The sequence below is a fragment of the Pangasianodon hypophthalmus genome, chromosome 2 (genome assembly GCF_027358585.1).
Source record: "Pangasianodon hypophthalmus isolate fPanHyp1 chromosome 2, fPanHyp1.pri, whole genome shotgun sequence".
Lineage (NCBI taxonomy): Eukaryota > Metazoa > Chordata > Actinopteri > Siluriformes > Pangasiidae > Pangasianodon > Pangasianodon hypophthalmus.
In genome coordinates, this window is record NC_069711.1 from 6,187,399 (window position 1) to 6,212,599 (window position 25,201).

The 25,201-nt window shown below is 39.3% G+C and overlaps 1 protein-coding gene across 1 annotated transcript in view; it reads left to right on the forward strand.

Annotated features, from left to right (window-relative positions):
* The first annotated feature begins 15,649 nt into the window (after positions 1-15,649).
* The window catches only part of esyt1b (extended synaptotagmin-like protein 1b), a 57,575-nt gene continuing 48,023 nt past the window's right edge, over positions 15,650-25,201 (forward strand). The window contains exons 1-7 of the mRNA XM_026915872.3: positions 15,650-16,285; positions 17,237-17,278; positions 19,614-19,748; positions 22,585-22,658; positions 23,249-23,321; positions 23,503-23,592; positions 23,816-23,871. Of these exons, the coding sequence (XP_026771673.3) occupies positions 15,950-16,285; positions 17,237-17,278; positions 19,614-19,748; positions 22,585-22,658; positions 23,249-23,321; positions 23,503-23,592; positions 23,816-23,871 (806 nt within the window). The 5' untranslated portion in view covers positions 15,650-15,949. The remainder of the gene's footprint in view (positions 16,286-17,236; positions 17,279-19,613; positions 19,749-22,584; positions 22,659-23,248; positions 23,322-23,502; positions 23,593-23,815; positions 23,872-25,201) is intronic.

The window sequence follows — 25,201 nt, forward strand, 5'->3', positions numbered from 1 at the left end:
GCATCGTCATTCACCTTTGTTCCATAAGAATAATTTTCTATCAGGTAAAAACCCATTTTACTGTTCACAATGGATTAAATGTAAAGTAAATTCCTTTGGTGACATTTATGATGACAAAGGCCTGAAATCATTTCAAGATACACTATATTACCAAAAGTATTCGGTCACCTGCCTTGACTCACATATGAACTTAAGTGCCATCCCATTCCTAACCCATAGGGTTCAATATGATGTCGGTCCACCTTTTGCAGCTATTACAGCTTCAACTCTTCTGGGAAGGCTGTCCACAAGGTTGAGGAGTGTGTTTACAGGAATTTTTGACCATTCTTCCAAAAGCGCATTGGTGAGGTCACACACTGATGTTGGTCGAGAAGGCCTGGCTCTCAGTCTCCGCTCTAATTCATCCCAAAGGTGTTCTATCGGGTTCAGGTCAGGACTCTGTGCAGGCCAGTCAAGTTCATCCACACCAGACTCTGTCATCCATGTCTTTATGGACCTTGCTTTGTGCACTGGTGCACAGTCATCTTGGAAGAGGAAGGGGCCCGCTCCAAACTGTTCCCACAAGGTTGGGAGCATGGAATTGTCCAAAATGTTTTGGTATCCTGAAGCATTCAAAGTTCCTTTCACTGGAACTAAGGGGCCAAGCCCAACTCCTGAAAAACAACCCCACACCATAATTCCTCCTCCACCAAATTTCACACTCGGCACAATGCAGTCCGAAATGTACCGTTCTCCTGGCAACCTCCAAACCCAGACTCGTCCATCAGATTGCCAGATGGAAAAGCGTGATTCATCACTCCAGAGATTGCGTCTCCACTGGCGTCCACTGGAGTCCAGTGGCGGCGTGCTTTACACCACTGCATCCGACGCTTTGCATTGCACTTGGTGATGTGTGGCTCGGATGCAGCTGCTCGGCCATGGAAACCCATTCCGTGAAGCTCTCTGCGTACTGTACTTGGGCTAATCTGAAGGTCACATGAAGTTTGGAGCTCTGTAGCAATTGACTGTGAAGAAAGTCGACGACCTCTTTGCACTATGCGCTTCAGCATCCGCCGACCCCTCTCCGTCAGTTTACGTGGCCTACCACTTAGTGGCTGAGTTGCTGTTGTTCCCAAACTCTTCCATTTTGTTATGATAAAGCTGACAGTTGACTGTGGAATATTTAGGAGCGAGGAAATTTCACGACTGGATTTGTTGCACAGGTGGCATCCTATGACAGTTCCACGCTGGAATTCACTGAGCTCCTGAGAGCGGCCCATTCTTTCACAAATGTTTGTAAAAACAGTCTGCATGCCTAAGTGCTTGATTTTATACACCTGTGGCCAGGCCAAGTGATTAGGACACCTGATTCTGATCATATGGATGGGTGACCGAATACTTTTGGTAATATAGTGTATCATCCTGTGACTGTTCCAGTGAGAAATCCTCTAGGGGCTCGAGGTGAGGGGGCGGGGTTCTTCAAAACTGTCCCTCGAGGCTCACTGTCCTGCAGAGTTTGGCTACTACCATAATCAAACACACCTGAACAAGCTAACCAAGGTCTTCAATATTACTAGAAAATTAAAGGCAGGTGAGTTTGGAGGCTGGAGCTAAACTCTGCAGATTTGAAGATTTGACAAGCATAAGCTATTGTATGTCAATCATAAACATAATTACTGTAAAACACTGTTCATTTTTATTATTTGTTATTATTTGCTTATATTACATCTGTTCATTTCTCAAAATGCATGAATAAAGTAGGCGTTACAAATATTGACCAAGACTGGCATTATTTTTACAATAATACAAGAACATTAATATGGTTACAAAATTGTTACCAGATATGTATATCATCAATCCTGGATACAAAATTCCATGATTTTCTCAAATGTTTTGCATTTTAACAGCAACTATATACAAAAAAATCTGGTGAGCTTCAATTCCTTGTACCTCCTATAGAAATACATTGCATGCCATTTTCAATTTAGTAAAAAAACCTACTTTTCAATTCCATAAAAGTCTGATCATATGAATTTGACATATTCAGTCCATTTATTTGCAAATCAGAAAAAAAAATCTTATATCTGAATCTTTAAAGAAAAAAGAAAGTCTTTCTATAACATATACTTTATATTGTGTATTATATCTGGCCATTCTTCATCGGTGGGTGGCTCTGGCTTTAACCATTTTCTTGTAATTGTCTTTTTGCTTGGTGCCAAGAGAATTAACATCAGCTTCTTATCATTGTTGTGATAAGAATCAAATGAAACACATCAAATGAAATATTACACAAATATAGTGATTCACAATTAAAAGGAAAATATATATAGATATTGAGGTTTCTGTAACCGAATGCACAGCCAGCACCTTTGATCTGAAGCTAGGACTTAAATATTATATCTCTTATGTCTAAAGTGCTTATTGTTAATGAAACTATTACTGATCAGGAGTTTAATGTACTGTGTTTAACAGAAACGTGGATTAAACCAAATGAGTACATAGTCTTAAATGAAGCTAGTCTACCTGGATGTATTTATATACATCAGCCCCATCTAGCTGGCAGAGGAGGGGGTGTTGCAGTTATCTATAATGATAATCTATGCGTCACACAAAAACCTAGTCATAAATTCAACATGTTTGAAGTTATTTATGCCAACATAAGTAGCCACGAAAAATAAGTCTACACAGACGATTCTGCTAATTAGTATTTACAAACCCCCAGGGCCATATTCTGAATTCCTTTTGAATTGAATTTGCAGATTTGTTTCTTTAGAAAAAGTATTAATTGTTACTTTATTATTAATTTATTACTTTAATATTCATTTTGATAACCCAGAAGACCCTCTGAGAACAGTCGTGTCCATTCTAGATTCAGTAGGAGTTAATCAGAATGTAATAGGACCCACTCATAGTAGTGGTCACACTCTTGATTTAATACTATCATTTGGATTAAATATAGAAACTATAGTCCATTTCCGCAGTCTGAAGCTATCTCAGACCATTATCTCATCTCATTTAAAATGTGTCTTAATTGTAATATATGCATCTTGCCACTGTACCATGTCAAACGTACATTCACGTCAGCAACTGCACAGAGCTTTATCAGTAATCTCCAATAGTAACCAACCATGATTGGATCACCGTCTGATCCCGAAGAACTTGACCAGGCAACTGAATGCTTAGAATCAATGTTTCGCTACACGCTAGATAAGGTAGCTCCGCTTAAAAGAAAAATAATAAGACAAAAAAAAAACTAGCACCCTGGTATAACAATCACACATGCACCTTAAAACAGATCACTTGAAAATTAGAACATAAATGGCATCAAACTAAATTGGTAGTATTTCAAACAGCATGAATGGAGAGCCTTCTGAGCTATAGAAAAAGCTTAGTGCTGCTAGATCAATGTATCTCTCCACCCTAATTGAAGATAACAAAAATAATCCTAGATTCCTATTTAATACTGTAGCAAAATTGACTAGGAATAAGACCACAACAGAAACATTTACTCCCCTTTGAGAGACTGAACTAATTTCACTAATTCCTCATCAAAATCATCAACCTGTATACTAGATCCCTTACCTATGTGTTTCCTCAAACAGATCATTTCAGAAACAATTGAACCTCTTCTAAAAATAATCAGTTCTTCCCTTAACACTGGCTATGTACCTAAATCTTTTAAACTAGCAGTTATCAACTCCTGTCAATTGTCCAACTATAGGCCAATATCAAATCTCCCCTTTATCTCCAAGATCCTAGAAAAGGTTGTAGCACAGCAGCTATGCTCATACTTACATAGGAATAACATTCATGAAATGTATCAGTCAGGACTTAGGCCTCATTATAGCACAGAGACAGCGCTGGTTAAAGTGGTAAATGACCTACTACTCTGAACTATTCTCCATGATAGACTAGAAAATCTTTTCTAGTCTATCAAGGAGAATAGTTAGTTCTTAGGCATTAAGGGAACGGCCCTCTCTTGGCTCAGGTCTTATTTGACTGATCGTTATCAGTTTGTAGATGTAAATGGTGACTTCTGTATGCAAACTAAGATAAAGTTTGGTGTCCGCAAGTCTCTGTTTTAGGCCCACTGCTCTTTTCTTTATATATGCTACCTCTGGGCAAAATGATTCGTAAACATGGTATTAGCTTCCACTGTTATGCTGATGACACCCAGTTGTATGTTTCAGCAAAGCCAGATGACAGACACCAGCTTAATAAAGTTGAGGAATGTGTAAAGGACATTAGACACTGGATGCTTATTAGCTTTCTTTTACATTATTCTGACAAGACAGAAGTACTTGTACTAGGACAACATGCAGCTAGAAGTAAGCTTTCTGATTACATAATAACTCTGGGTGGCCTTTCTGTTTTATCATGTGCAGCAGTAAAAGACCTTGGTATGAATGACTCGAGTCTTTCATTTGAAGCTCATGTAGATAATACTATTAGGATAGCTTTCGTTCATCTCAGAAATATTGCTAAGCTAACAAATATAATGTCACTACACAATGCAGGAAAATTAGTTCATGCTTTTGTTACCTCTAGGTTGGATTATTGTAATGCCTTGCTGTCTGGATGTTTCAGTAGATGCATAAACAAGCTCCAGTTAGTCCAGAATGCAGCAGTGAGAGTTCTTACTAGAACCAGAAGATGAGACCACATCACCCCTATCTTATTCACACTGCATTGGCTCCCAATCCTTATAAAGCACTGAATGGTCTCGCTCCACAGTACCTGAGTGAACTTTTGGTCTTTTATGATCCGCCACGCCTACTTCGATCAAAAGGTGCAGGCTATTTGCTGGTACCTTGAATAATGAAGGCTGCAGCAGGGGGTATAGTTTTCTCTTACAAAGCCCCACAGTTATGGAACAGCCTTTCAATTAGTGTTCGGGGCTCAGACACAGTCTCAGTGTTTAAGTCTAGGCTGAAAACATAGCTGTTTAGTCAAGCCTTTTGTGAATATTTTTTTCTTAGGCAAAGGAGCAGGTCTGGAGGGTTCACAGGCATAGAGTGTTGTGGTGAACTGAGATGTTTGGATTCTGTGGCCCCCCAAACTCACGCACTCACTCAGGTTTTTTTTTTTGTGTGTGAACAATTATTTTATTGAGTAGTCAGTTGAGTATAGCACAAAGTACAACACAGTAATTTAGACTGTAGCCATACCCCCCCCCCCCCCCCCCCCCCACCCACTCACCCACCAGGTAGACTTACACTGTGCTGAGGAAAATACAAAGTGTAATACTTAATCACAAGAAAAATAAAAAATATACATAAATACCAAATAAATTGTACATCAGAAAGAAGAAACAAAAGATTTAACAATATCAAAAATAGCACTCCAGGTCTTCAAAGTTTTTGTCTTTGCTCCGTGAGTGCGAGCTGTAGATAGTTCCATAGAAACAATGTCGAGCAAAAATAAGCCCCGTACACGTCTGGTCATTAAATGGGGAGGAACCCAGCGACTGACTAACATTTTCTTTGGAGCAGTAAGAGCAGCTAAAAGCAACTTTCTCTGTGGCGGAGATAGAGCCAATTCCGAAAAGTTATTTAAGAAGAAAAGATCTGGAGTCAAAACCACATCCTTTTCTAATAGGAATGATATGTCATGAGCAAGCTGAGACCAGAAAAGAGAGAGTGCAGAGCATTCCCAAAAAAAATGTAAATATGCCCTCTGCACACATAACTTGCAATTTGGGGAAGGTGAGACATGCATACAGAAGCATTTTAAAGGGGACAGATAGAGTCTATGTAGTAATTTCCAATGGATCATCTGATGATTTGGGTTTTTTGAGGATGATGTAATTGTCTCCCAAATTTGATCAGAAAATAAAGTTTGTATGTCACCACTGATATCCTTAGACCAGAAAGTTGTTATGGATAATGGTTTGTATGAGTTTTTGAGGAGAAAAGAGTAAATAACTGAAGCAGAAATAACAGAATTAGGGGAGAAACAGTGGGGAGAATTACTTTTCGTAAGGGATGTACAGGCAATTGTGCATCCCAGGGAACTCCATATGCGCGGAGCGCTGACCTAATGTGAAGATACATGAAAAAGGAGGTTCCTGGTAGATTAAAAAGGGCCTTAATACACTATATTACCATAGTATTCGGTCACCCATCCAAATGATCAGAATCAGGTGTCCTAATCACTTGGCCTGGCCACAGGTGTATAAAATCAAGCACTTAGGCATGCAGACTGTTTTTACAAACATTTGTGAAAGAATGGGCCGCTCTCAGGAGCTCAGTGAATTCCAGCATGGAACTGTCATAGGATGCCACCTGTGCAACAAATCCAGTCGTGAAATTTCCTCGCTCCTAAATATTCCACAGTCAACTGTCAGCTTTATCATAACAAAATGGAAGAGTTTGGGAACAACAGCAACTCAGCCACTAAGTGGTAGGCCACGTAAACTGACGGAGAGGGGTCGGCGGATGCTGAAGCGCATAGTGCAAAGAGGTCGTCGACTTTCTTCACAGTCAATTGCTACAGAGCTCCAAACTTCATGTGACCTTCAGATTAGCCCAAGTACAGTACGCAGAGAGCTTCACGGAATGGGTTTCCATGGCCGAGCAGCTGCATCCGAGCCACACATCACCAAGTGCAATGCAAAGCGTCGGATGCAGTGGTGTAAAGCACGCCGCCACTGGACTCCAGTGGATGCCAGTGGAGACGCATTCTCTGGAGTGATGAATCACGCTTTTCCATCTGGCAATCTGATGGACGAGTCTGGGTTTGGAGGTTGCCAGGAGAACGGTACATTTCGGACTGCATTGTGCCGAGTGTGAAATTTGGTGGAGGAGGAATTATGGTGTGGGGTTGTTTTTCAGGAGTTGGGCTTGGCCCCTTAGTTCCAGTGAAAGGAACTTTGAATGCTTCAGGATACCAAAACATTTTGGACAATTCCATGCTCCCAACCTTGTGGGAACAGTTTGGAGCGGGCCCCTTCCTCTTCCAAGATGACTGTGCACCAGTGCACAAAGCAAGGTCCATAAAGACATGGATGACAGAGTCTGGTGTGGATGAACTTAACTGGCCTGCACAGAGTCCTGACCTGAACCCGATAGAACACCTTCGGGATGAATTAGAGCGGAGACTGAGAGCCAGGCCTTCTCGACCAACATCAGTGTGTGACCTCACCAATGCGCTTTTGGAAGAATGGTCAAAAATTCCTATAAACACACTCCTCAACCTTGTGGACAGCCTTCCCAGAAGAGTTGAAGCTGTAATAGCTGCAAAAGGTGGACCGACATCATATTGAACCCTATGGGTTAGGAATGGGATGGCACTTAAGTTCATATGTGAGTCAAGGCAGGTGACCAAATACTTTTGGTAATATAGTGTACTTTAAAGAATGCGTTGAATCAGGTGGCATTGATTGATGGGGAGAAACTCCAAGCTGGGACAGTGCTAACCTTTCCCCATTTTTTTTATTATTCAAGACTAGTTATACTGAGTGATTCGGGACACTCAAACCAGAGAATCCATGACCCAGTTACTGGTACAGAAAAGCCACAGGAAACTGCTTTTCATGTGGCTCATTATAACTCGATGGCAGGGCACTGTGGGGTAGAGAAAACACTAGCCCAGCTAATGGCTTATTTTTACTGGCCGGGCATTCGTGGTGTGCGTCTTGCTGCGTATGTCAGGTGGTGAATCTGCAGGCCATCTCTAACGTGCCATTAATCCCATTTGACAGAATTGGTATGGATTTCATTGGGCCATTAGACCGGTCAGCATGACGATATCGCTTCATATTAGTTCTGGTGGACTATGTGATGCGATATCACGAAACCGTACTTCTGAGGATGATTGCCATGAAGAGCATAGCAAGGTAGTGTTTTGTGTAATCTCCCAAGTTGGGATCCCAAACGAGATCCTGACTGACCAAGGCATATTATTCATATCATGTACACTAATTGAACTGTACAAATTATTGGGGATTAAAGTGATCCACACTTTATTATTATCATAAAAAATTAGAGAGAAAAACTAGCATCTTGGTATAATGATATGATAATGATAATGTATAATGATCGTCTTTTATGATCCGCCATACCTACTTCAGTCAAAAGGTGCAGGCTATTTGTTGGTACCTCGAATAGTGAAGGCTACAGCAGGGGACAGAGCTTTCTCTTACAAAGCCCCACAGTTACAGAACAGCCTTCCAATCAGTGTTTGGGACTCAGAAACAGCCTCATTGTTTAAGTCTAGACTGAAAACATATTTGTTTAGTCAAGCCTTTTGTGAATAGTTTTTTCTTAGGTAAAGGAGCAGATCTTGAGGGTTCATGGGCATAGAGTATTGTGGTGAACTGGGATGTTTGGATTCTGTCGCCCCCCCACTCTCACGCATTCACTAAGGTTTGTTGATGGTGGAGTCGCTGGCTGCTTTATGTCCCAGGGCGCCTTCATGTCTGTGTTACTTTCTGGCCCTCCCTTTTAGTTACGCTGTCATAGCTAGTCTTGCCGGAGTCCCTGCTTGCACTGTGCACACAGTGTACATTGTCCTTAACCATTACATGACAATAAGCATACCTAATAATCTGTGTTGCTCTCTCTTTCACTCTGTCAAGCTTCACATGCTACTCCTAAGATACCAGTGATCCTGACCCCTTCTGTTCTCCAGACCTGCCTGATTGAGCCTGATGCCCTACTTCTGATTGGAGTTCTCATCTCATGGAAACCACTCACTGCTGCTGAGGATTCCCCCACACAGATATCCTAAAGATACATGAGATTACTGTGGATTACTTAGAAACCATGAAGATGTCTTTGGACTGCAATTGCCAACAGTTTTGTACTCAAGTCTGCATCACTGAACAATTTGATAACTTCAACAAAATAGACTTCATGTGAAAACTATGATGAATTTCCTGGTTACACAATTACATTTTTGACCATGTAGTATACAGTTATAGAAGGTAATTATTTGAACTATTCATTGTCACCCAGATGAGCATGGGTTCTCTTCTGAGTCTGGTTTCTCTCAACATTTCTTCCTCATATCATCTCAGGGAGTTTTTCCTTGCCACGGTCACCTCTGGCTTGCTCATTAGGGATAAATTTATAAATTTGTAAATTAATAATTTATATTCTGTATTTATATTTTTCTGTAAAGCTACTTTGTGACAATGTCCATTGTTAAAATGCGCAATACAAATAAAATTGAATTGAATTGAATCATCTGCAAATGGATTGGTTAGTGGAGTGCTTTAATCAAACACTTAAGAACATGAATAATTGGAAGCCTTATTATTTGCAGTCTGGGAGATACCCCAGGCCTTCACAGGGTTTTCCCCTTTTGAATTATTATATGGACGGAAGCCACGCAGAGTGTTTGATTAAAGAAAACTGGGAGAGTGGTCCAATGCCCAGTAAAAATGAGATTCAACATACACTCACCGGTCACTTTAGGAACACCTGTACACCTGCTCAATTACGCAGTTATCCAGTCAGCCAATCATGTGGCAGCAGCACAATGCATAAAACCATGCAGATACAGGTAATGAGCTTCAGTTATTGTTCACATCATACATCAGAATGTGAAAAATGTGATCTCTGTGACTTTAACCGTGGCACGATTGTTGGTGCCAGATGGGAAGGTTTGAGAATTTCAGAAATTGCTGATCTCCTGGGAGTGCTGTATATATTTGTCTGTCTGGAGGAGGAGAGTGAGGAAACCATGTGTCAATTCACTTAAAATGAATATAAAGGAAAGTGACCAGTTTATACCAAGTCTGGACACAAGTGTGTTATTTATTCCATCAGTTTACACCAAACCTGGCAAAATACAGTCTTCTGCATTCTTAGTGAGTAGGTCAATCTTTCTGTAACAAAAATGGCATATACAATTCAATCTATCAAATCTATCCAATTGTTAATCTGTGGAGGTTCTGGAGATAGCCATTTCTTGGTTATTGCTTTTTTACTTGCGGCTAACAACATTCTCAATAATTTTATCTCACTTTTTATTAAGTCCAGATGGACATTTCCAGATACAGAGATTAAAATTCAGAAGAGATATTAATTTGTAAAATTGTAGATAGGGTATGATGAACAAGTGGGACAAGCCCAAAAGATATGAAAATGATTTGCATCACTAGAGTCACATTTTCTCCAGCACTCTGTATCAGAACCTTGGTGGTGTTTCTGCAGTGACATGATAAAAAAAAAAAAAGAGAGAGATTTTTTCAACAGAATTCTTTCCAGTCTAAAGAATTCTCCCCTTAGACCTTGGCATATTTTCTCCCATATTTCTTTTGAAAGTGATATTCTGCCTTCTATCTCCCATTTTTCCTTAGTGTATAATGTGGCATCCTTTCTAGAGATAAGAAATCCTTTATAAAGTTTTGAAATAATTTTGGACAGGTTTCTTGAATTGCTAGCTAGCTAGAGCTCAATGACAGAGCATGAGTAAGGTTCTATCTTTTCATATCAGTCTTAATTTTTATCATATCATAACATACCTTTGCCAAATTAGAAAGTTCTTTGGGTGGAGTAATGTCCAGGTTCTTATTTGTATTTGCCTCCCATTTGAGATTATATAGAGCTCTGAGACTACTAGGAACAGTACAAGTAAATATAATTAACTGAGTTTTCTGTGTATTAAGTTAACATCCAATATGGATCTGAAGTTCTCTAATGTTGTCAGTAAGTTCTGAAATGATTGTATGGGCTGTCCCAGACAAACCAGAACGTCATCTGCAAATAGTTCTTCAAATAGTTCTGCTTGCTGCCGAACAACTCAATAACCTTGATATCTTTATTTTGTCTTATTGACTGACTCACAGGGTCAGTAAACAAAGTGAATAAGAGAGGGGAGATGGGGCATCCTTGTTGAGTTCCACATGTTAAATTAAATGCATTTGAATGATTCCCATTTATTTTTATTCTTGCCCTAAGACTATCATAAATTGCTTGAACAACTTTAAAAATAAATATGACATGGAATCCAAATCTTCTTAAAACTTTATATAAAAAAAATCCATCTTACTGAGCCAAATGCCTTTTTGGCATCTAATTCCAACAACATTGCCTGAATATTGTTTTCATTACTGTGTCTCCTTATGTGTAAGGTTCTCCTTATATTTGTATGTAATATAAATCCAGTCTGATCCACATGCACAAGATTGGGCAATATTTGTTCAATTCTATGTGCTAATATGGATGTAAACAGTTTATAATCTAAATTAAAGACACTAATTGGCCTGTAATTCGCACAATCCAATGTCTCCTTACCATTCTGAGGGATGACTGAAATGATTGCTTCCATCCAGAATGGAGGAATCTCTCCCTTTTCTAGTACTCTATTTAAAGCTGGCAATAATATAGGCACCAACTGTGTTTTAAGTATTTTATATCACTCTGTAGTGTCATAATTTCATAATTTATTTTGTCTATGCATCATACAGACGTAAGGGAAAAAAGTTCCTCCCTACTCTCCTCCTTTAAGCAAAACAGGCCATCACAAACAAGATCAAACAATGTGAACACATATGAAGCAATTTTTGTACAGTTAAGGTAAGAAAGTAAACTAAGTTCCTGGAGTGAGATCCCACAACTGACCTAGCCAAAGTCTAACTGTGCGGACTCAGGAGGAAAACTTTAACTTTAATAGGAAAACTTTAAATAGAGTCTTTAATGGCATCAAACAATTCAGTGTATCGTAACTTAAGCATTAACATTTCCTGTTATTATGACTCGGCATTTACTTCAGTAGACGTAACACATTTTTGCCAGGGATGTCAGTGAAATAGCTTTCCCTAAAGCTGTGTACCAGTTTATCACAGTTATTGCGTCTCTTCCTTGGTTTTTTTTTTTTGGTTTTTGCAACTTTGGCATTTCAGCCATTACCTTGTCTGAGCTTTGCAGCCTCTCCTCACCATGTGCTATTCACTTTTCTGCTTTGTCCAATCTCAAATTTACCTTCACCATTTCTCCAGCGATAGCGTCAAGGCTCTGCCAGAATCTTGAAAGTCTCTTATTTTTCTGAGAATCAGCTTCAAGTTTACCGGCTATCCTATAACTTCCACTTGTAAGCCATCTTGTGGCATTGTTATTAGCCGCGAGGGCACTGTCAGTGTGGTCAGACTCATATTTTCCTGGCAGCTGTGACGTCTTTTTTAGCCTTTAACCCAATCGCCATCGTCTTTCTTTATATATTTTATATAACCACTTTCGTCAAATAATTTTGATGTTTGGGGCACTTTCGGGGGCAGTCGTGGCCAATGGTTAGAGGCTCGGACCTGCAACCCGAAGGTGAACTTGAAGGTTGTGGGTTCGAGTCTCAGGTCCGGCAGGGATTGTAGGTGAGGGGAGTGAATGACCAGCACTCTCTCCCACCCTCAATACCACCACTGAGGTGAGACCCTTGAGCAAGGCACCGAACCCCCAAAACTGCTCCCCAGGTGCCGCAGCAAAAAAAAAAAAAGGTTGCCCACTGCTCCGGGTGTGTGTTCACGGTGTGTGTTCACTACTGTGTGTGTGCACTTGGATGGGTTAAATGCAGAGCACAAATTCCAAGTATGGGTTACCATACTTGGCCACAAATCACTTCACTTCACTTCACTTTTTTCTGCCTTTAGTCAGGAGACTCAGTCTGCCTTTGGGTTGATGATGTAACCAGAACTCGGTGAGTGCGATTTATAAATTTGATGCTTATCCAATGCCTCTCATTGATGAGCTCCTGGATCAGCTAGGCACGGTTTGTTTTTATTCGACCCTGGATTTTACCAAGGACTATTGGCAGATTCCCCTGTTGTGGAAAAATGGATTTCTCAACACAGTTCACTTTACACCAATTTGTCATGCTTCTGTTCATGCTTTTTGAGGTGCCAACCACATTTCAAAGACGAATGGATCGGGTGTGGTCCACAGGCAGGGGGTGCTGATGGTAATGGTTGATTTTTGCAGGCCGGCTAGCTCCCCTGCATTACTGTGGCTAGCTCCCCTGGGTTACTGTGGCAGGCAGGGGCATGGTTTAGCAGGAGTCTGCAATGGGAGTGGTGGGGAATGAGTGAGCTCTCAGTGAGCAAGGCTAATGTGTGTGTGTGTTTGTGTGTGTGTGTGTGTGTGTGTGTGTGTGACAGCAGAACTGGGCTGAACTGGACCGAGCCAGTGGAAAGCTGATGATTTTCTGTTTAATTTTTCTTTTTTTGCTTTTCTTATTCCTGTGCTCACCGGTAATCTGACCATCTCTCACTCTGCTGTGTCCTTGAGTTGTGCTCTGTCACACACATACTGTCGTTATTGCACAAATGTCTGGCTATTGCGCATATTGTAGTTATTGCACTGATTTTTAGTTATTACACATATTGTACTGTAATTATTGCACAAATTCTTAGTTATTACGCAAACTGTAGTTATTGCAAAACTTCTTATTTTTTACACATACTGAGGACTTTTCCAAGCGATTGCACTGTTGCCACATGATTGGCTGATTAGATAACTGCATGAATTGCAGGTATACAAGCGGAAGCAGACGGTGAGTGTATACACACACACACACACACACACGCACACACTGCACCAACTAATTACCAACTACTGCTACAAAGATTTTATACTTTCTAGTAGAACCATCACCAACGGAAACTAACATCTGAATTAAAAAATGATTCGCAAGACGGTCAGTGTGTGCATTCATTCTTGCCATATCACATCTCATTATAGCTAGCAAAACCACAGCACGTGTACTGAATTTAAAATGGAGTCTGTATTGCTCATTTATCCCTGCATCTTTTAGCCTCTAGTTTTTGCAATCATCTTTTGACTGTGTATTGACACATCTTGTTACTGTTCAACCCTAGGCCTTTGTGATTTTGAGAAATTAAGATATACATTTTATGGCATGTAGTGTCATTCAGGAGTCTGTTACTGAGCAAATCACTTTTCATTTGTGATGTCAAAACACAGCTCTATGTGTGTGTTCATACACCTAAAATGTGTTTGTATCAGTTTGTGCCTTTATATGTTTTCATTGCACACAGTTTATAAACATCACTTTTTATTATAGCCCTAGCTGGATTGGAGAAAATGGAGAAAATGAATCTTCAGGTGAATATAGTGAACAGACATCGTAAAGACACTGATTTGGATAATAGCAGGCCAGACTCAGGTATGGGACACTATACTAGCTGTGTGTTGGTAGAGTAACAGAAGATTATTATTATAATATTTCATATTGTTGTCAGTAACCTTATTAGCCTGATACGACGGACAAAAGTTATTTTCATACATTAGTTTCGTACAGGACCATACTGAGACTGAGGGAACATGTTTCATAGGGGACCAGGCAGGGAAGCCAGTAAACATCCTCTGAATGTATGTTTGCCCTTGTACCTCCAGGACTAAAACGGACTGGCCATGAACGTTTATAATGTCCTGGGAACGTTTATAAAGTCCCGGGAATGTTTATAAAGTCCTGCGAACGTTTATAAAGTCCCGGGAATGTTTATAAAGTCCTGCGAACGTTTATAAAGTCCTGCGAACGTTTATAACACCATTATACTTTTATAATGTCACCTGAATGTTTATAACATCCCCTGAATGTTTATAACGTCCCCTGAATGTTTATAATGTCCTGGGAATGTTTATAATGTCCCCTGAATGTTTATAATGTCCTGGGAATGTTTATAATGTCCTGGGAATGTTTATAATGTCCTGGGATTGTTTATAATGTCCCCTGAATGTTTATAATGTCCTGGGAATGTTTATAATTTCCCCTGAAGGTTTATAACATCCCCTGAATGTTTATAATGTCCTGGGAATGTTTATAATGTCCCCTGAATGTTTATAATGTCCTGGGAATGTTTATAATGTCCTGGGAATGTTTATAATGTCCTGGGATTGTTTATAATGTCCCCTGAATGTTTATAATGTCCTGGGAACGTTTATAATGTCCTGGGAATGTTTATAATTTCCCCTGAATGTTTATAACATCCCCTGAATGTTTATAATGTCCTGGGAACGTTTATAATGTCCTGGGAATGTTTATAATGTCCTGGGAATGTTTATAATGTCCCCTGAATGTGTATAACATCCCCTTAATGTTTATAATGTCCCGGGAATGTTTATAACTTCATGGGAATGTTTATAATGTCCTGGGAACGTTTATAACTTCATGGGAATGTTTATAATGTCCTGCAAACGTTTATAATGTCCTGGGAATGTTTATAACGCCCTCTGAACTTTCATAATGTCCCCTGAATGTTTAAAACTTCATGGGAATATTTATAATGTCCCGTGAACGTTTATAACGTCCTGCAAACGTTTATAATGTCCCGGGGACGTCCACTGTATATATCAGGAAATGAAAGATGAAATTCTGATCATATTCATCTTTTGATCTCAAACCCAATTGTGTTCAGTGTACAATACACACACACACACACACACACACACATATATATATATATATATATATATATATATATATATATACACACACACACACACATATATATATATATATATATATATATATATATATATATATATATATATATATATATATATATATATATATATATATATATACACACACAAAACAAAAATTAAACAGAAAATCGTTCCGTTCAGCTCAGCTCAGTTCTGCTGTCTCACACACACACACACACACACACACAGACTTTTTGGGCGTTTCCACTTCTGGCTCGAGAGCAGAGGCAGGCAGAGAGGGGGCATGAAGAGTGTGCGCGAGCGCATTTCGGGGCATGAAGAGTGTGCGCGAGCGCGGTTGAGGCTCCATTAGCGAGAGAGGAGGGGAAAAGTCCCATTCCTGGGAGCTGAGTCACGACTCGGTGAGATCCGCACTGCGACGCGCTTTTTCCGCGCATTTTTAATCGAACACCAACATCGCAGCTACAACTTGGAGCCAGAGCGGATGCAGCATTTAAGCTCTGAACTGTTTTACTGCATTGCTCGCTGTCTGGAATCTGAAGTAACTAATTAAAAATCGTGCAAAGATGTCAGAGAAGGATCCAGGGCCGAGCTCTTCAGCAAAGGAGCAACCAAGCGAGCCCAGAGACCACCAGAACCCGATCCCTGAAGCCAGGGGAATTGATGCCCTGGGCATTCTGTGGACTTTTGGGAAATGTCTCACAGCTTTGTTGCCCATTTACCTGGCTGGATATTACCGCGTGAGCAGCAGTCTGGTGGTGTTTGGGCTCGCGCTCTACTCGGGATGGAAACACACTCGAGAAGCCAAAGAGGCGAGGCTGAGGTCCGCCATACAGCTGCTGAACGGAGAGCATGAATCATCCTGCAGTGTGTACAGGAGCCAAAAAGACCTGCCTGCTTGGGTGAGAAAGCGAAATAAAGCCGAACAAATAAAAGCAGACGAAAGAAGAGTGTTGCGAGACACTTCTGCGTGTGTGTGTGTGTGTGTGTGTGTGTGTGTGTGTGTGACGCTGCAACACAACCTGGTGCACTCGGAGTGAAAAAGTCCTTAACCGTTACACACAATGTGCCGAGGCCACACGATGAGTTTATACTCTCTCTGTATCTACAGGATTTCTGATTAAAAGAATCCTAATGATCTGATAGGAAGTGTAACTGCTGTGTAGCATGCAGGATGTGTGCTGAGCTGCTGCACTAAAGAAACATTCAGAAAACAAAATAAAAACAAACCTCCCAGGCTGCTGTGTATCTGCTGTTTAGGACAGTAGTGTTCGCTTTGCATACCTCTTTGTTTAGTATGGTAATGTGTGCTAGTGACTATAAACTGTCATTCTGAAAATTGTAAATGAAATAGTGCTTAGATCTGGAGCTTTGTTAAAGAATTCAGAGGCAACATGTGTTTGAAATAACAGTCCTCTGCCCTACCCAGTAAACACCGTCTGCCCTATAATTACATTTGTTTTGAGCAACTACATGGCCTGCTTGCTAACTGTCCCTCACCCTCTGTCTCTGTGTCTGTCTCTGTGTCCCAGCCCCCATCTCCAGTGTATTTTATTGATCCTGTCTTGGCAGTTCATGCTGTCCATTCCCAAATGTCCTGGCATGTGTTTCTATGAGGGCGGGTAAAATTCCTTCTGAGCAGATAGGGGAATATGGCCACTATTTTATCCATAAAAGGCATGTCTGTCTGTTATAGTAATGAAAGTTTTGGGTTTAGGTGGCTATGGAAGAGCTGTGTATTTGCTGCAACCACTTCCTTTCTCACATCTTTTCTGGTGCATCTGATGCAATATGATACATGCAGTATTCACATTCACATTCACAAAAAACATTTGTTTACTTATATCCCACAGGTAAATTTCCCAGATGTGGAGAAGGTTGAATGGCTTAATAAGGTATGTCTCTCTATTCAGTTTTATGAAATATGTGTTTACTGCCTTTAGCAGTTTTCAGCGGTTACACGAAACCACAAAACCCCAACATTACGCTCCACCTCTAGCCCTCCCAAAATGGCAGAAGAGAGAAACTCGCTACGTCTCCTAACCTCTCACAATCTTTTAGTAAATATACAGCATCTTTATTTTGGTCCTTTGTTACATAAAACAGTTGTATAAGTCATGAAAACCTTTACAATAATAAGGTTAAAAAAAAAAAAAGAAAACGTTTAGGTTTTTATCCTCTCTTGTATAGTTGTGTGTCTGGAGAGGTTTAGTCACAACAGGAAAGAAATGTATATAACCCTGTGTAAAACCCTGGCTCAAGAAAAAACCCTGGCTCAAGAAAATGGGTAGATAGTTCCGTAAAAGCCATCAGTTTTGCTGTGCACACACACACACATGCACGCACGCACATTGGCATACAGCCACTTCCTGGCATAGATGTGTTTCGCTTGAGATACGTTTCAGCTGTAGAGTTCAAAACCTGCTACTGCCAGATTTTCCAAATTAGCATTATATGAAAAAGGAAGGACAGGAAGAACACACACCATTCCACTAGCCAGAAGCCAGTTACTAATCTGCTTGATCTGAAGTCAGGCCTGTGCTCTAAGAATACACTAGATGAAATCACTGTGTAACCAAAAAACAAAAAACAAACAAACAAAAAAGCAGGGCCAAACAGTTGAGTTTGTGTAATAGTTGCTCTGGACTCACTTGCCTACCACACCCCATGAGTATGTTAACCTATGCTCCGTTCACTTCTTTTAAATGTCTCATAAAAGCAATAAATGTCTCATCCCAGGATATGTACCAACTGTTCTGATTTTATACCAATACAAGTGTAAGCCTTTGAAAGATTTTCAGACTCCAGTTTTAGCACATTTTATTGTCCTTTAGATTTAAGATGGATTAAAATTTTCATTTTTTTCCATCAATCTATACACAATAATCCATAATGACAAAGCAAAAATACATTTTTTTGCAAGTTTATTAAAAAGCAAAAACTGAAAACTTCTCATTTCGCTAAGTACTTATTCAGACCTGTTATTCCGTATTTTGTAGAAGCAATAACAGCTTTGAGTCTTTTTGGGTAACTTTCTACAAGCAAACCTGGATTTTCAAACCTGCAGTTTCTTCCATTCTTCCTGAGCTTCTTCTCAAGCTCAATCAGATTGCCACTATGAACTGCCATCTTCAGGTCTCTTCACAGATATTCTATAGGGCTCAAATCTGGGCTTTGGTTTAGCCACTCAAGGAGATTCAGAGACTTGTCCTGACGCCACTTTGGCATTGTCTTGGCCGTGCCGTATGGTTTAGGTCATTGTCATGCTGGAAGGTGAACCTTCGCCTCAGTCTAGGGTTGTGTGCAGTCTGGAGGAGGGTTTTTTCAAGGACCTCGCTGTATGTGGCTGCATTCCTCCTTCCCTCTGTTTCTGAGATGGTTGTCCTTCTGGCACGTTTGCCCATCTCAGAGCATTTCTTCTAAAACAGTGTGTAGCTTATGTAAATGTTATATAAAAATATTTAGAAATCCCCTTGTACAGGAAATTGTCTCTGGTCGGTTGAGATCACATGTTGAATATAGCAGTGCATTGCTATAGCAGCAAAACAAACACAGATGACAGGATTATAGCAGCAGTGTGTTTGTGATGGTGTGAGATCGAGAGAGACAGTAATGATGTGGCACATTAGTTGTATCTTTTAGGCTTATGTTTGGTTTAATTGATAAAAAGAGCGACAGTGAGAGAGAATGGGAGAGAGGAATGTATAAGATGTACAAGATCAATATTATGTGTTAGTGTTAACAGACAGCAACCATATCATGCATGTGTTATCTGGTGTCCAACAGATTATTCAGATATATTTAAATTTAATGCCAGGATTTTAATGCCAGGATGGAGTCGTAAATAGCAGGACCCTGATTAAAACTGTGTGTTAGTTTTTGGTTATTAATAAATAAAATAAATACAGTTCTTCTTAATGTTATCAAACATTTTATGGTGTTCAGGGCTAATAATTGTCAGAAATATGTTTATGCTATGTGTGTCAGTTTTATAAACTGGACATTTAGAGGAGAACCATGTAAGCATAAAAGAAAAAGGAAGTCATATTTCACATTAATAAATGTCAATTCAATTTACGTAGCAGGAGGAAAGAAATATGTAACTGCAAATTTAATTCACCAAAATCACATTAGTTTTTTAATAGATGATTATATAACTGCACTGAACAGTTCTCTCTCTCACTCTCTATATATGTATGTATGTATGTATGTATGTATACACATCTGCAGGTCATCCAGCAAGCATGGCCATTTATTGGTCAGTACTTGGAGAAGTTGCTAACGGAGAGCATTGCACCATCCATCCGAGCATCCAGTGTACACCTGCAGACCCTCAGCTTCACCAAGATTGACTTTGGTGACAAGGTTTGTCTCACTACCAGTTAATTTTCTTTTTTAGTATAATAATTACATTATTAACACTATAAAATAACATGTATGGAATTATGTACTGACTGTGAAAAGTTTATATATTTATAACAAATAAAAAATATTCTATATTAGGCCCTCATGATTCTTTATGAAATAGGAATAGCATTTTTTGCCTTAGAACTTTATAAGGAGCAATATGTACATTTATTAATTCTTACATTGAGTTTCCTAGCAGATGTTTGTGAATGATCACTCGTCTTGATTTATAATTACTGAGTTAATGGTAATAGAGAGCACAGCATGTCCTCCTGAAGTTAAAAGGAAAATAGCAGTAGTAATGCCTGGTAAAAAAAAAAAGTGGTAGTGTTTCTGTTTTTCTGCTGATAACAGCTCATGAGCACATGAGGATGAAATTTGGTCTAGATGAACACGCTCTATGCATGTCACTGTCAAATGACTCACTTGCCCCATTCTTTTATTTCATACATTCAGTAGCTGTTTGTTTAGTAATTGGGAATCACTACATAATATTATTTATTGTTTAGGGCACATTTGTTTGTTCTCACTACAAGTAGACATTTTAAAATTTTAAGATTTTAAAATTTACTCATTGCTTTCCTTCATTGCTTTGTTTATTTGTCTCATTGGTCACAGCGAATAAAGGGGAACAGTGATTGTACAAGTGCAAAAGAGCTAGAATTAATGCATAAAATTGCATAAATTAATTGTTGTTGCAATATATATATATATAAGACACAGTGTATAAATTTCAAAGTAAATAAAGTACATATAATTTTTAAAGAAGCTACAAATCTTTTCTACACCTCCTTTTATTCAGTAATACATGTCTTTTTAGAAGAATATAGAGAATATGCTGAAGGAAAAAAGTCGCTGTTTAAATGTAGCTGTTTCAGTGCTCTGCCACTGGGGCTTGTATCTTCACCTGCTGCAAGCCTGTATTTCATATAGCCACTGCTGTGGAATCATTTTTTTTCTAGCAAATCACAGTTAGAGTGGTCATGTGCAGGGGTTTGTTTGAGGGACTGTCTGGGTGGTCTCATTTCTGCTGACATGCAGAGAAAATCCAGATGTTATTTAGTTACAGAATTAAAAATGATAGCCAACTCTGTGTAGGATAAGCATGGATGGATCAAAATCCTATATGCAGTCATTCCTAACAAGGATGCATTGAGAGCCCTAACACATTTCTGGATGCACGACTGGAAAAGACTCTACCCATTAAAATAGGACCATCCTATGAAAATCTTCTATGACGATCTGGAGACAGCTCCCCTTTTTAAGGATTCTTCACTCATCTCCTACAGACGGGACAAAAGCTTTAAAGACCTGCTTGAGGGAATTAAGTCATCAGGCTAATAGAACCTGTGGCACTCTTGCATGCAATCATTCTAGATTCATTAATACAGAAATGAAAGGTCCTTAAGGATCATTTTTTTATTACCCATCTCTCCTCGTGCACCACTACAGGAGCTGTTTATTGTCTTTCCTGTAAGAAATGTAATCAGCTATACACTGGAGAAACCAAGAGAACACTGGCCGATTGTTTGTACCACTGGCTGAGCATCTTTGTACAATCAGAATGAAGGATTTCTCCTTTCTAGTGGCAAGACACTTCAACAGCGATGGACATAACGTTAATGACATCTCTGTGTGCATCTCCAGTTGTTGTTATGAGAGCAATGAATTGAGGAAACATAAGGAGAAAGAAACAACTTAGAGCATGGCACATTTTGTTTGAACCCATCCGTCTGTTGAGTGATCAAAAATATTGGAACATGTGACAGACAGGTGTTTCTTGTTGCCCAGCTGTGCCCTGTTATTTAGACAGCTGTGCCCTGATTGATTGTTTAAACAACTATTAGCTCTGAATAGCTTTGACCGTGGTGTCGCTGCTCCGCCTACTGAATCCTGGCCATCTGTCCTGTGTATGCTTCACCACATCACAGCTGCCAGTTCTTCCGGGGTTTTGTGTGTTTATATATATGGCCATGTGCATTTCATTTTGGTGTATGTCTTGTTTGTGCCCCTGTCTTGTCACTGGTTGTTTCCTGAATGTGTCATGATTACTCTCACATGTTTTCAGTTCTTCTCTTATTAGTTGGTGTATTTAAGTCCTCGTGTTTCTTTGTTCCGGTGCGTAGTGTATTCCTGCCTGACTTATCAGGCCTTTTCTGTGTGTTTTGCTATTCAGGTATTTGATTGTGTTCTGCTTCCTCGTTTCTCAAATTCTTGGATTTTGTCTCGTTTATGTGGTTTACTGATCTCCTGAATTTCTGCCTGTTTTCTGATCATGATACTGTCTCACATTTTGGATTGTTTGCGAATAAATAAACATCACTTGCACCTGCAACTGTCTCCTTTGCCTGCCACCATCCTCAGGATTTCCCAATTCCCAAATAGGCAGAGCACTTGTTAGTGACATCTTTAAGTTCTAAATGAAAACTACTTGTTTTTAAGTAAGAACTACTTTTAAAAAATCATTTTGGATACAAATAAATTTATCCATAGGCATTAATTTTTCACTATTTAATATTTGACTAAGAAAGGAATTTCAGCTATTTATACACTTAGATAAAGAATACAGAAATAAATAAATAAAGTGCAATAAGCGAATACAGCATAGGACATGTACAGTAGTTAAGTGTGTATGTTTTACATTTACAAATGTTTGCCACAAAGCGGATTTGAATGATGAAGCAGATTAGATTTGGACTTATGGCCCTATCTTCTTTATACAACATTAATAAGAGCATGATTTCTGGACATAATTTCTCATAATACAAAAATCTGCATATCCTTGTTTTTACAGGCTATGAAGGTTGTAGGAGTGAAGACTCATACCGAGAATGAAAAAGGACAAGTGCTACTGGATGTTTACATCAGGTGAATCTAAAATGTTTTTTTAACAATATTTTCTAGACGTTTTTATAATATGTAATACTTATTTATCTGACTGCACAGAGAGAGTTAGGATCTAAGTGCAAATAAATTGGATATGGAGGTTGTGTGCCAGCTCTTATCAAAAGAAAAATATTTTGTCTAATACACATTTTGTTTAAATAGTAGGGGCAAATCTCACATGTAAATAGGCCTTTGGTCTGTGTATGTATCTAGCCGTTTGCTAACTGTAATCTTCCATTTGTGCTGCCATTTGCTGTGGGAGTTAGACAGCTGCCCTGGGCAATCACTTTTTTAAATATTTTAATTCCAGGCAAATGGGCTTGCTCATCTGAAAGCTTGGATATTGTTACAGTGGCTGCTGGACACTCCAAGTTTGTCAGCAAATGTTTTATTTTGGCCTTATTCTCAGGTGTTAAACTAATGCAATGCAAACAAAAATTTCTCACTTACCAAAGTTAAATATTATTGCCAAGGAATTTAAAATACATAATAAAATTTTCTTGTTTGGACAGATATTTTTTTTGCATTATTATCTAGATGGGTGTGTAACTGTAAATCTCACTTTTGTGCAGTTATGTGGGGAGTGTGGAGATAAATGTGGAGGTGAAGAGGTATTTCTGTAAAGCTGGAGTGAAAGGGATACAGGTGAGCTTTAACTCATACTCTGCTCTGTGCCTAGTTTTGAAACATCAGACCATATATCAGATTGTAATTACCGTAATTACATAATTAGTATTGTAGTTCTAGAATAAACCGTAATTACTGTATGAAGTGTAGAGTAATTACGGGAAGGTGAAGAAATATTCTTTGACACTGTCTTTCTCAGCTGAACGGTATGATGAGAGTGATTTTGGAGCCTTTGATCGGCAATGTGCCCATTGTAGGAGCGCTCACTATGTTCTTCATTCGTAGGCCTGTAAGTTCCTGTACACTCACAGCCATCTATACCTTTCTTCTTTTCAATCATTTTCCTGAAGTCTGTACTCGATTTAGTTTGTCTTTTATTATATCAGTGCTGCACTTTCACACTATGATATACCTACCTTGATCTTGTTAATATAGATTATTCTATTCTGGAAGTGCCAGGTCTCCCTTTTTTCTTCCTCATCAAACTTTCTCCTTTTTCTCCTCTTCATCAGAAGCTGGACATCAACTGGACTGGTCTAACCAACCTATTGGACATTCCAGGACTCAAGTGAGTCAAGTAGAAATAATTGTTTTATAAGGGACAATTTGATATTATTATTTTAAATATTTAACTGGTTAAAAACCTGTTGTTTTAAAAATATTAATAATAAATACTTTCCTTGTGCATGTTATTTGTTGTTTGTAAGTGATTGTTCTCCATTGTTATTAAATGAAAATTTTCCTGGAAAATCGTACAGGATTTATAATGAAAACGACCCCAAAGGACCCCAGTTTGACTCGCATCAGCACTGCTTCCAAGCTTCATAATAGTTTCTGATAGCATGCAGCAAAATATTCTGATCTTTCTGGAATGTAATAAACTCAAAAACCTAAGTAAATTTGATAAAATATTATTGTCAGCATATATACATACACACACACACACACACACACACTCACTGTCCACTTTAATAGGAACACCTATACATTTGCTCATTTATGCAGTTATCCAATCATGGTAGCAGCACGGTGCATAAAATCATCCAAACGCAGGTCAGGAGCTTCAGTTAATGTTCACATCAAACATCAGAATGTGGAAAAAAATGTGACCTCAGTGACTTTAACTGTGGTATGGTTGATGGTACCAGATGGGCTGGTTTGAGTATTTAAGAAACTTCTCTGGGAATCTCCTGGGAATTTCACACACGACAGTCTCTGGCGTGTACACAGACTGGGTGGAAACACCTTGTTGATAAGCGAAGTCAGAGGAAAATGGCCAGATTGGTTTGAGCTGCCTGGAAGGATATAGTATCTCAAATAATCACTCTTTACAGCCATGGTGAACAGAAAAGCATCTCAGCATGCGCAAAACATCGAACATTGAGGTGGATGGGCTACAACAGCAGAAGACCACATCGGGTTCCACTCCTGTCAGCCAAGCTCCCCCAAACTGGACAGCTGAAGATTAGAAAAAAAATCACCTGGTCTTCAACTGTCCAGTTTCGGTGGGTCTGTGCTCATGATAGCCTCAGATACTTGTTGTTTCCTGACAGGAGTGGAACCTGATGTGGTCTTCTGCTGTTGTAGCTCATTCACCTCAAGGTTTGATGTGTTGTGTGTTCTGAGATGCTTTTCTGCTCACTACAGTTGTAAAGAGTGCTTATTTGAGCTACTGTAGACTTCCTGTCAGCTCAAACCAGTCTGATCATTCTCCTCTGATCTCTCTCATCAGTAAGGTGTTTCAGCCTGCAAACCCTCTGCACACAGGATGTTTTTTGTTTTTCACACCATTCTGTATGAGAGACTGTTGTATGTGAAAATCCCAGGAGATCAGTTTCTCAAACAAGTCCATCTGGTACCAACAACCATACCACAGTTAAAGTCACAGAAATCACATT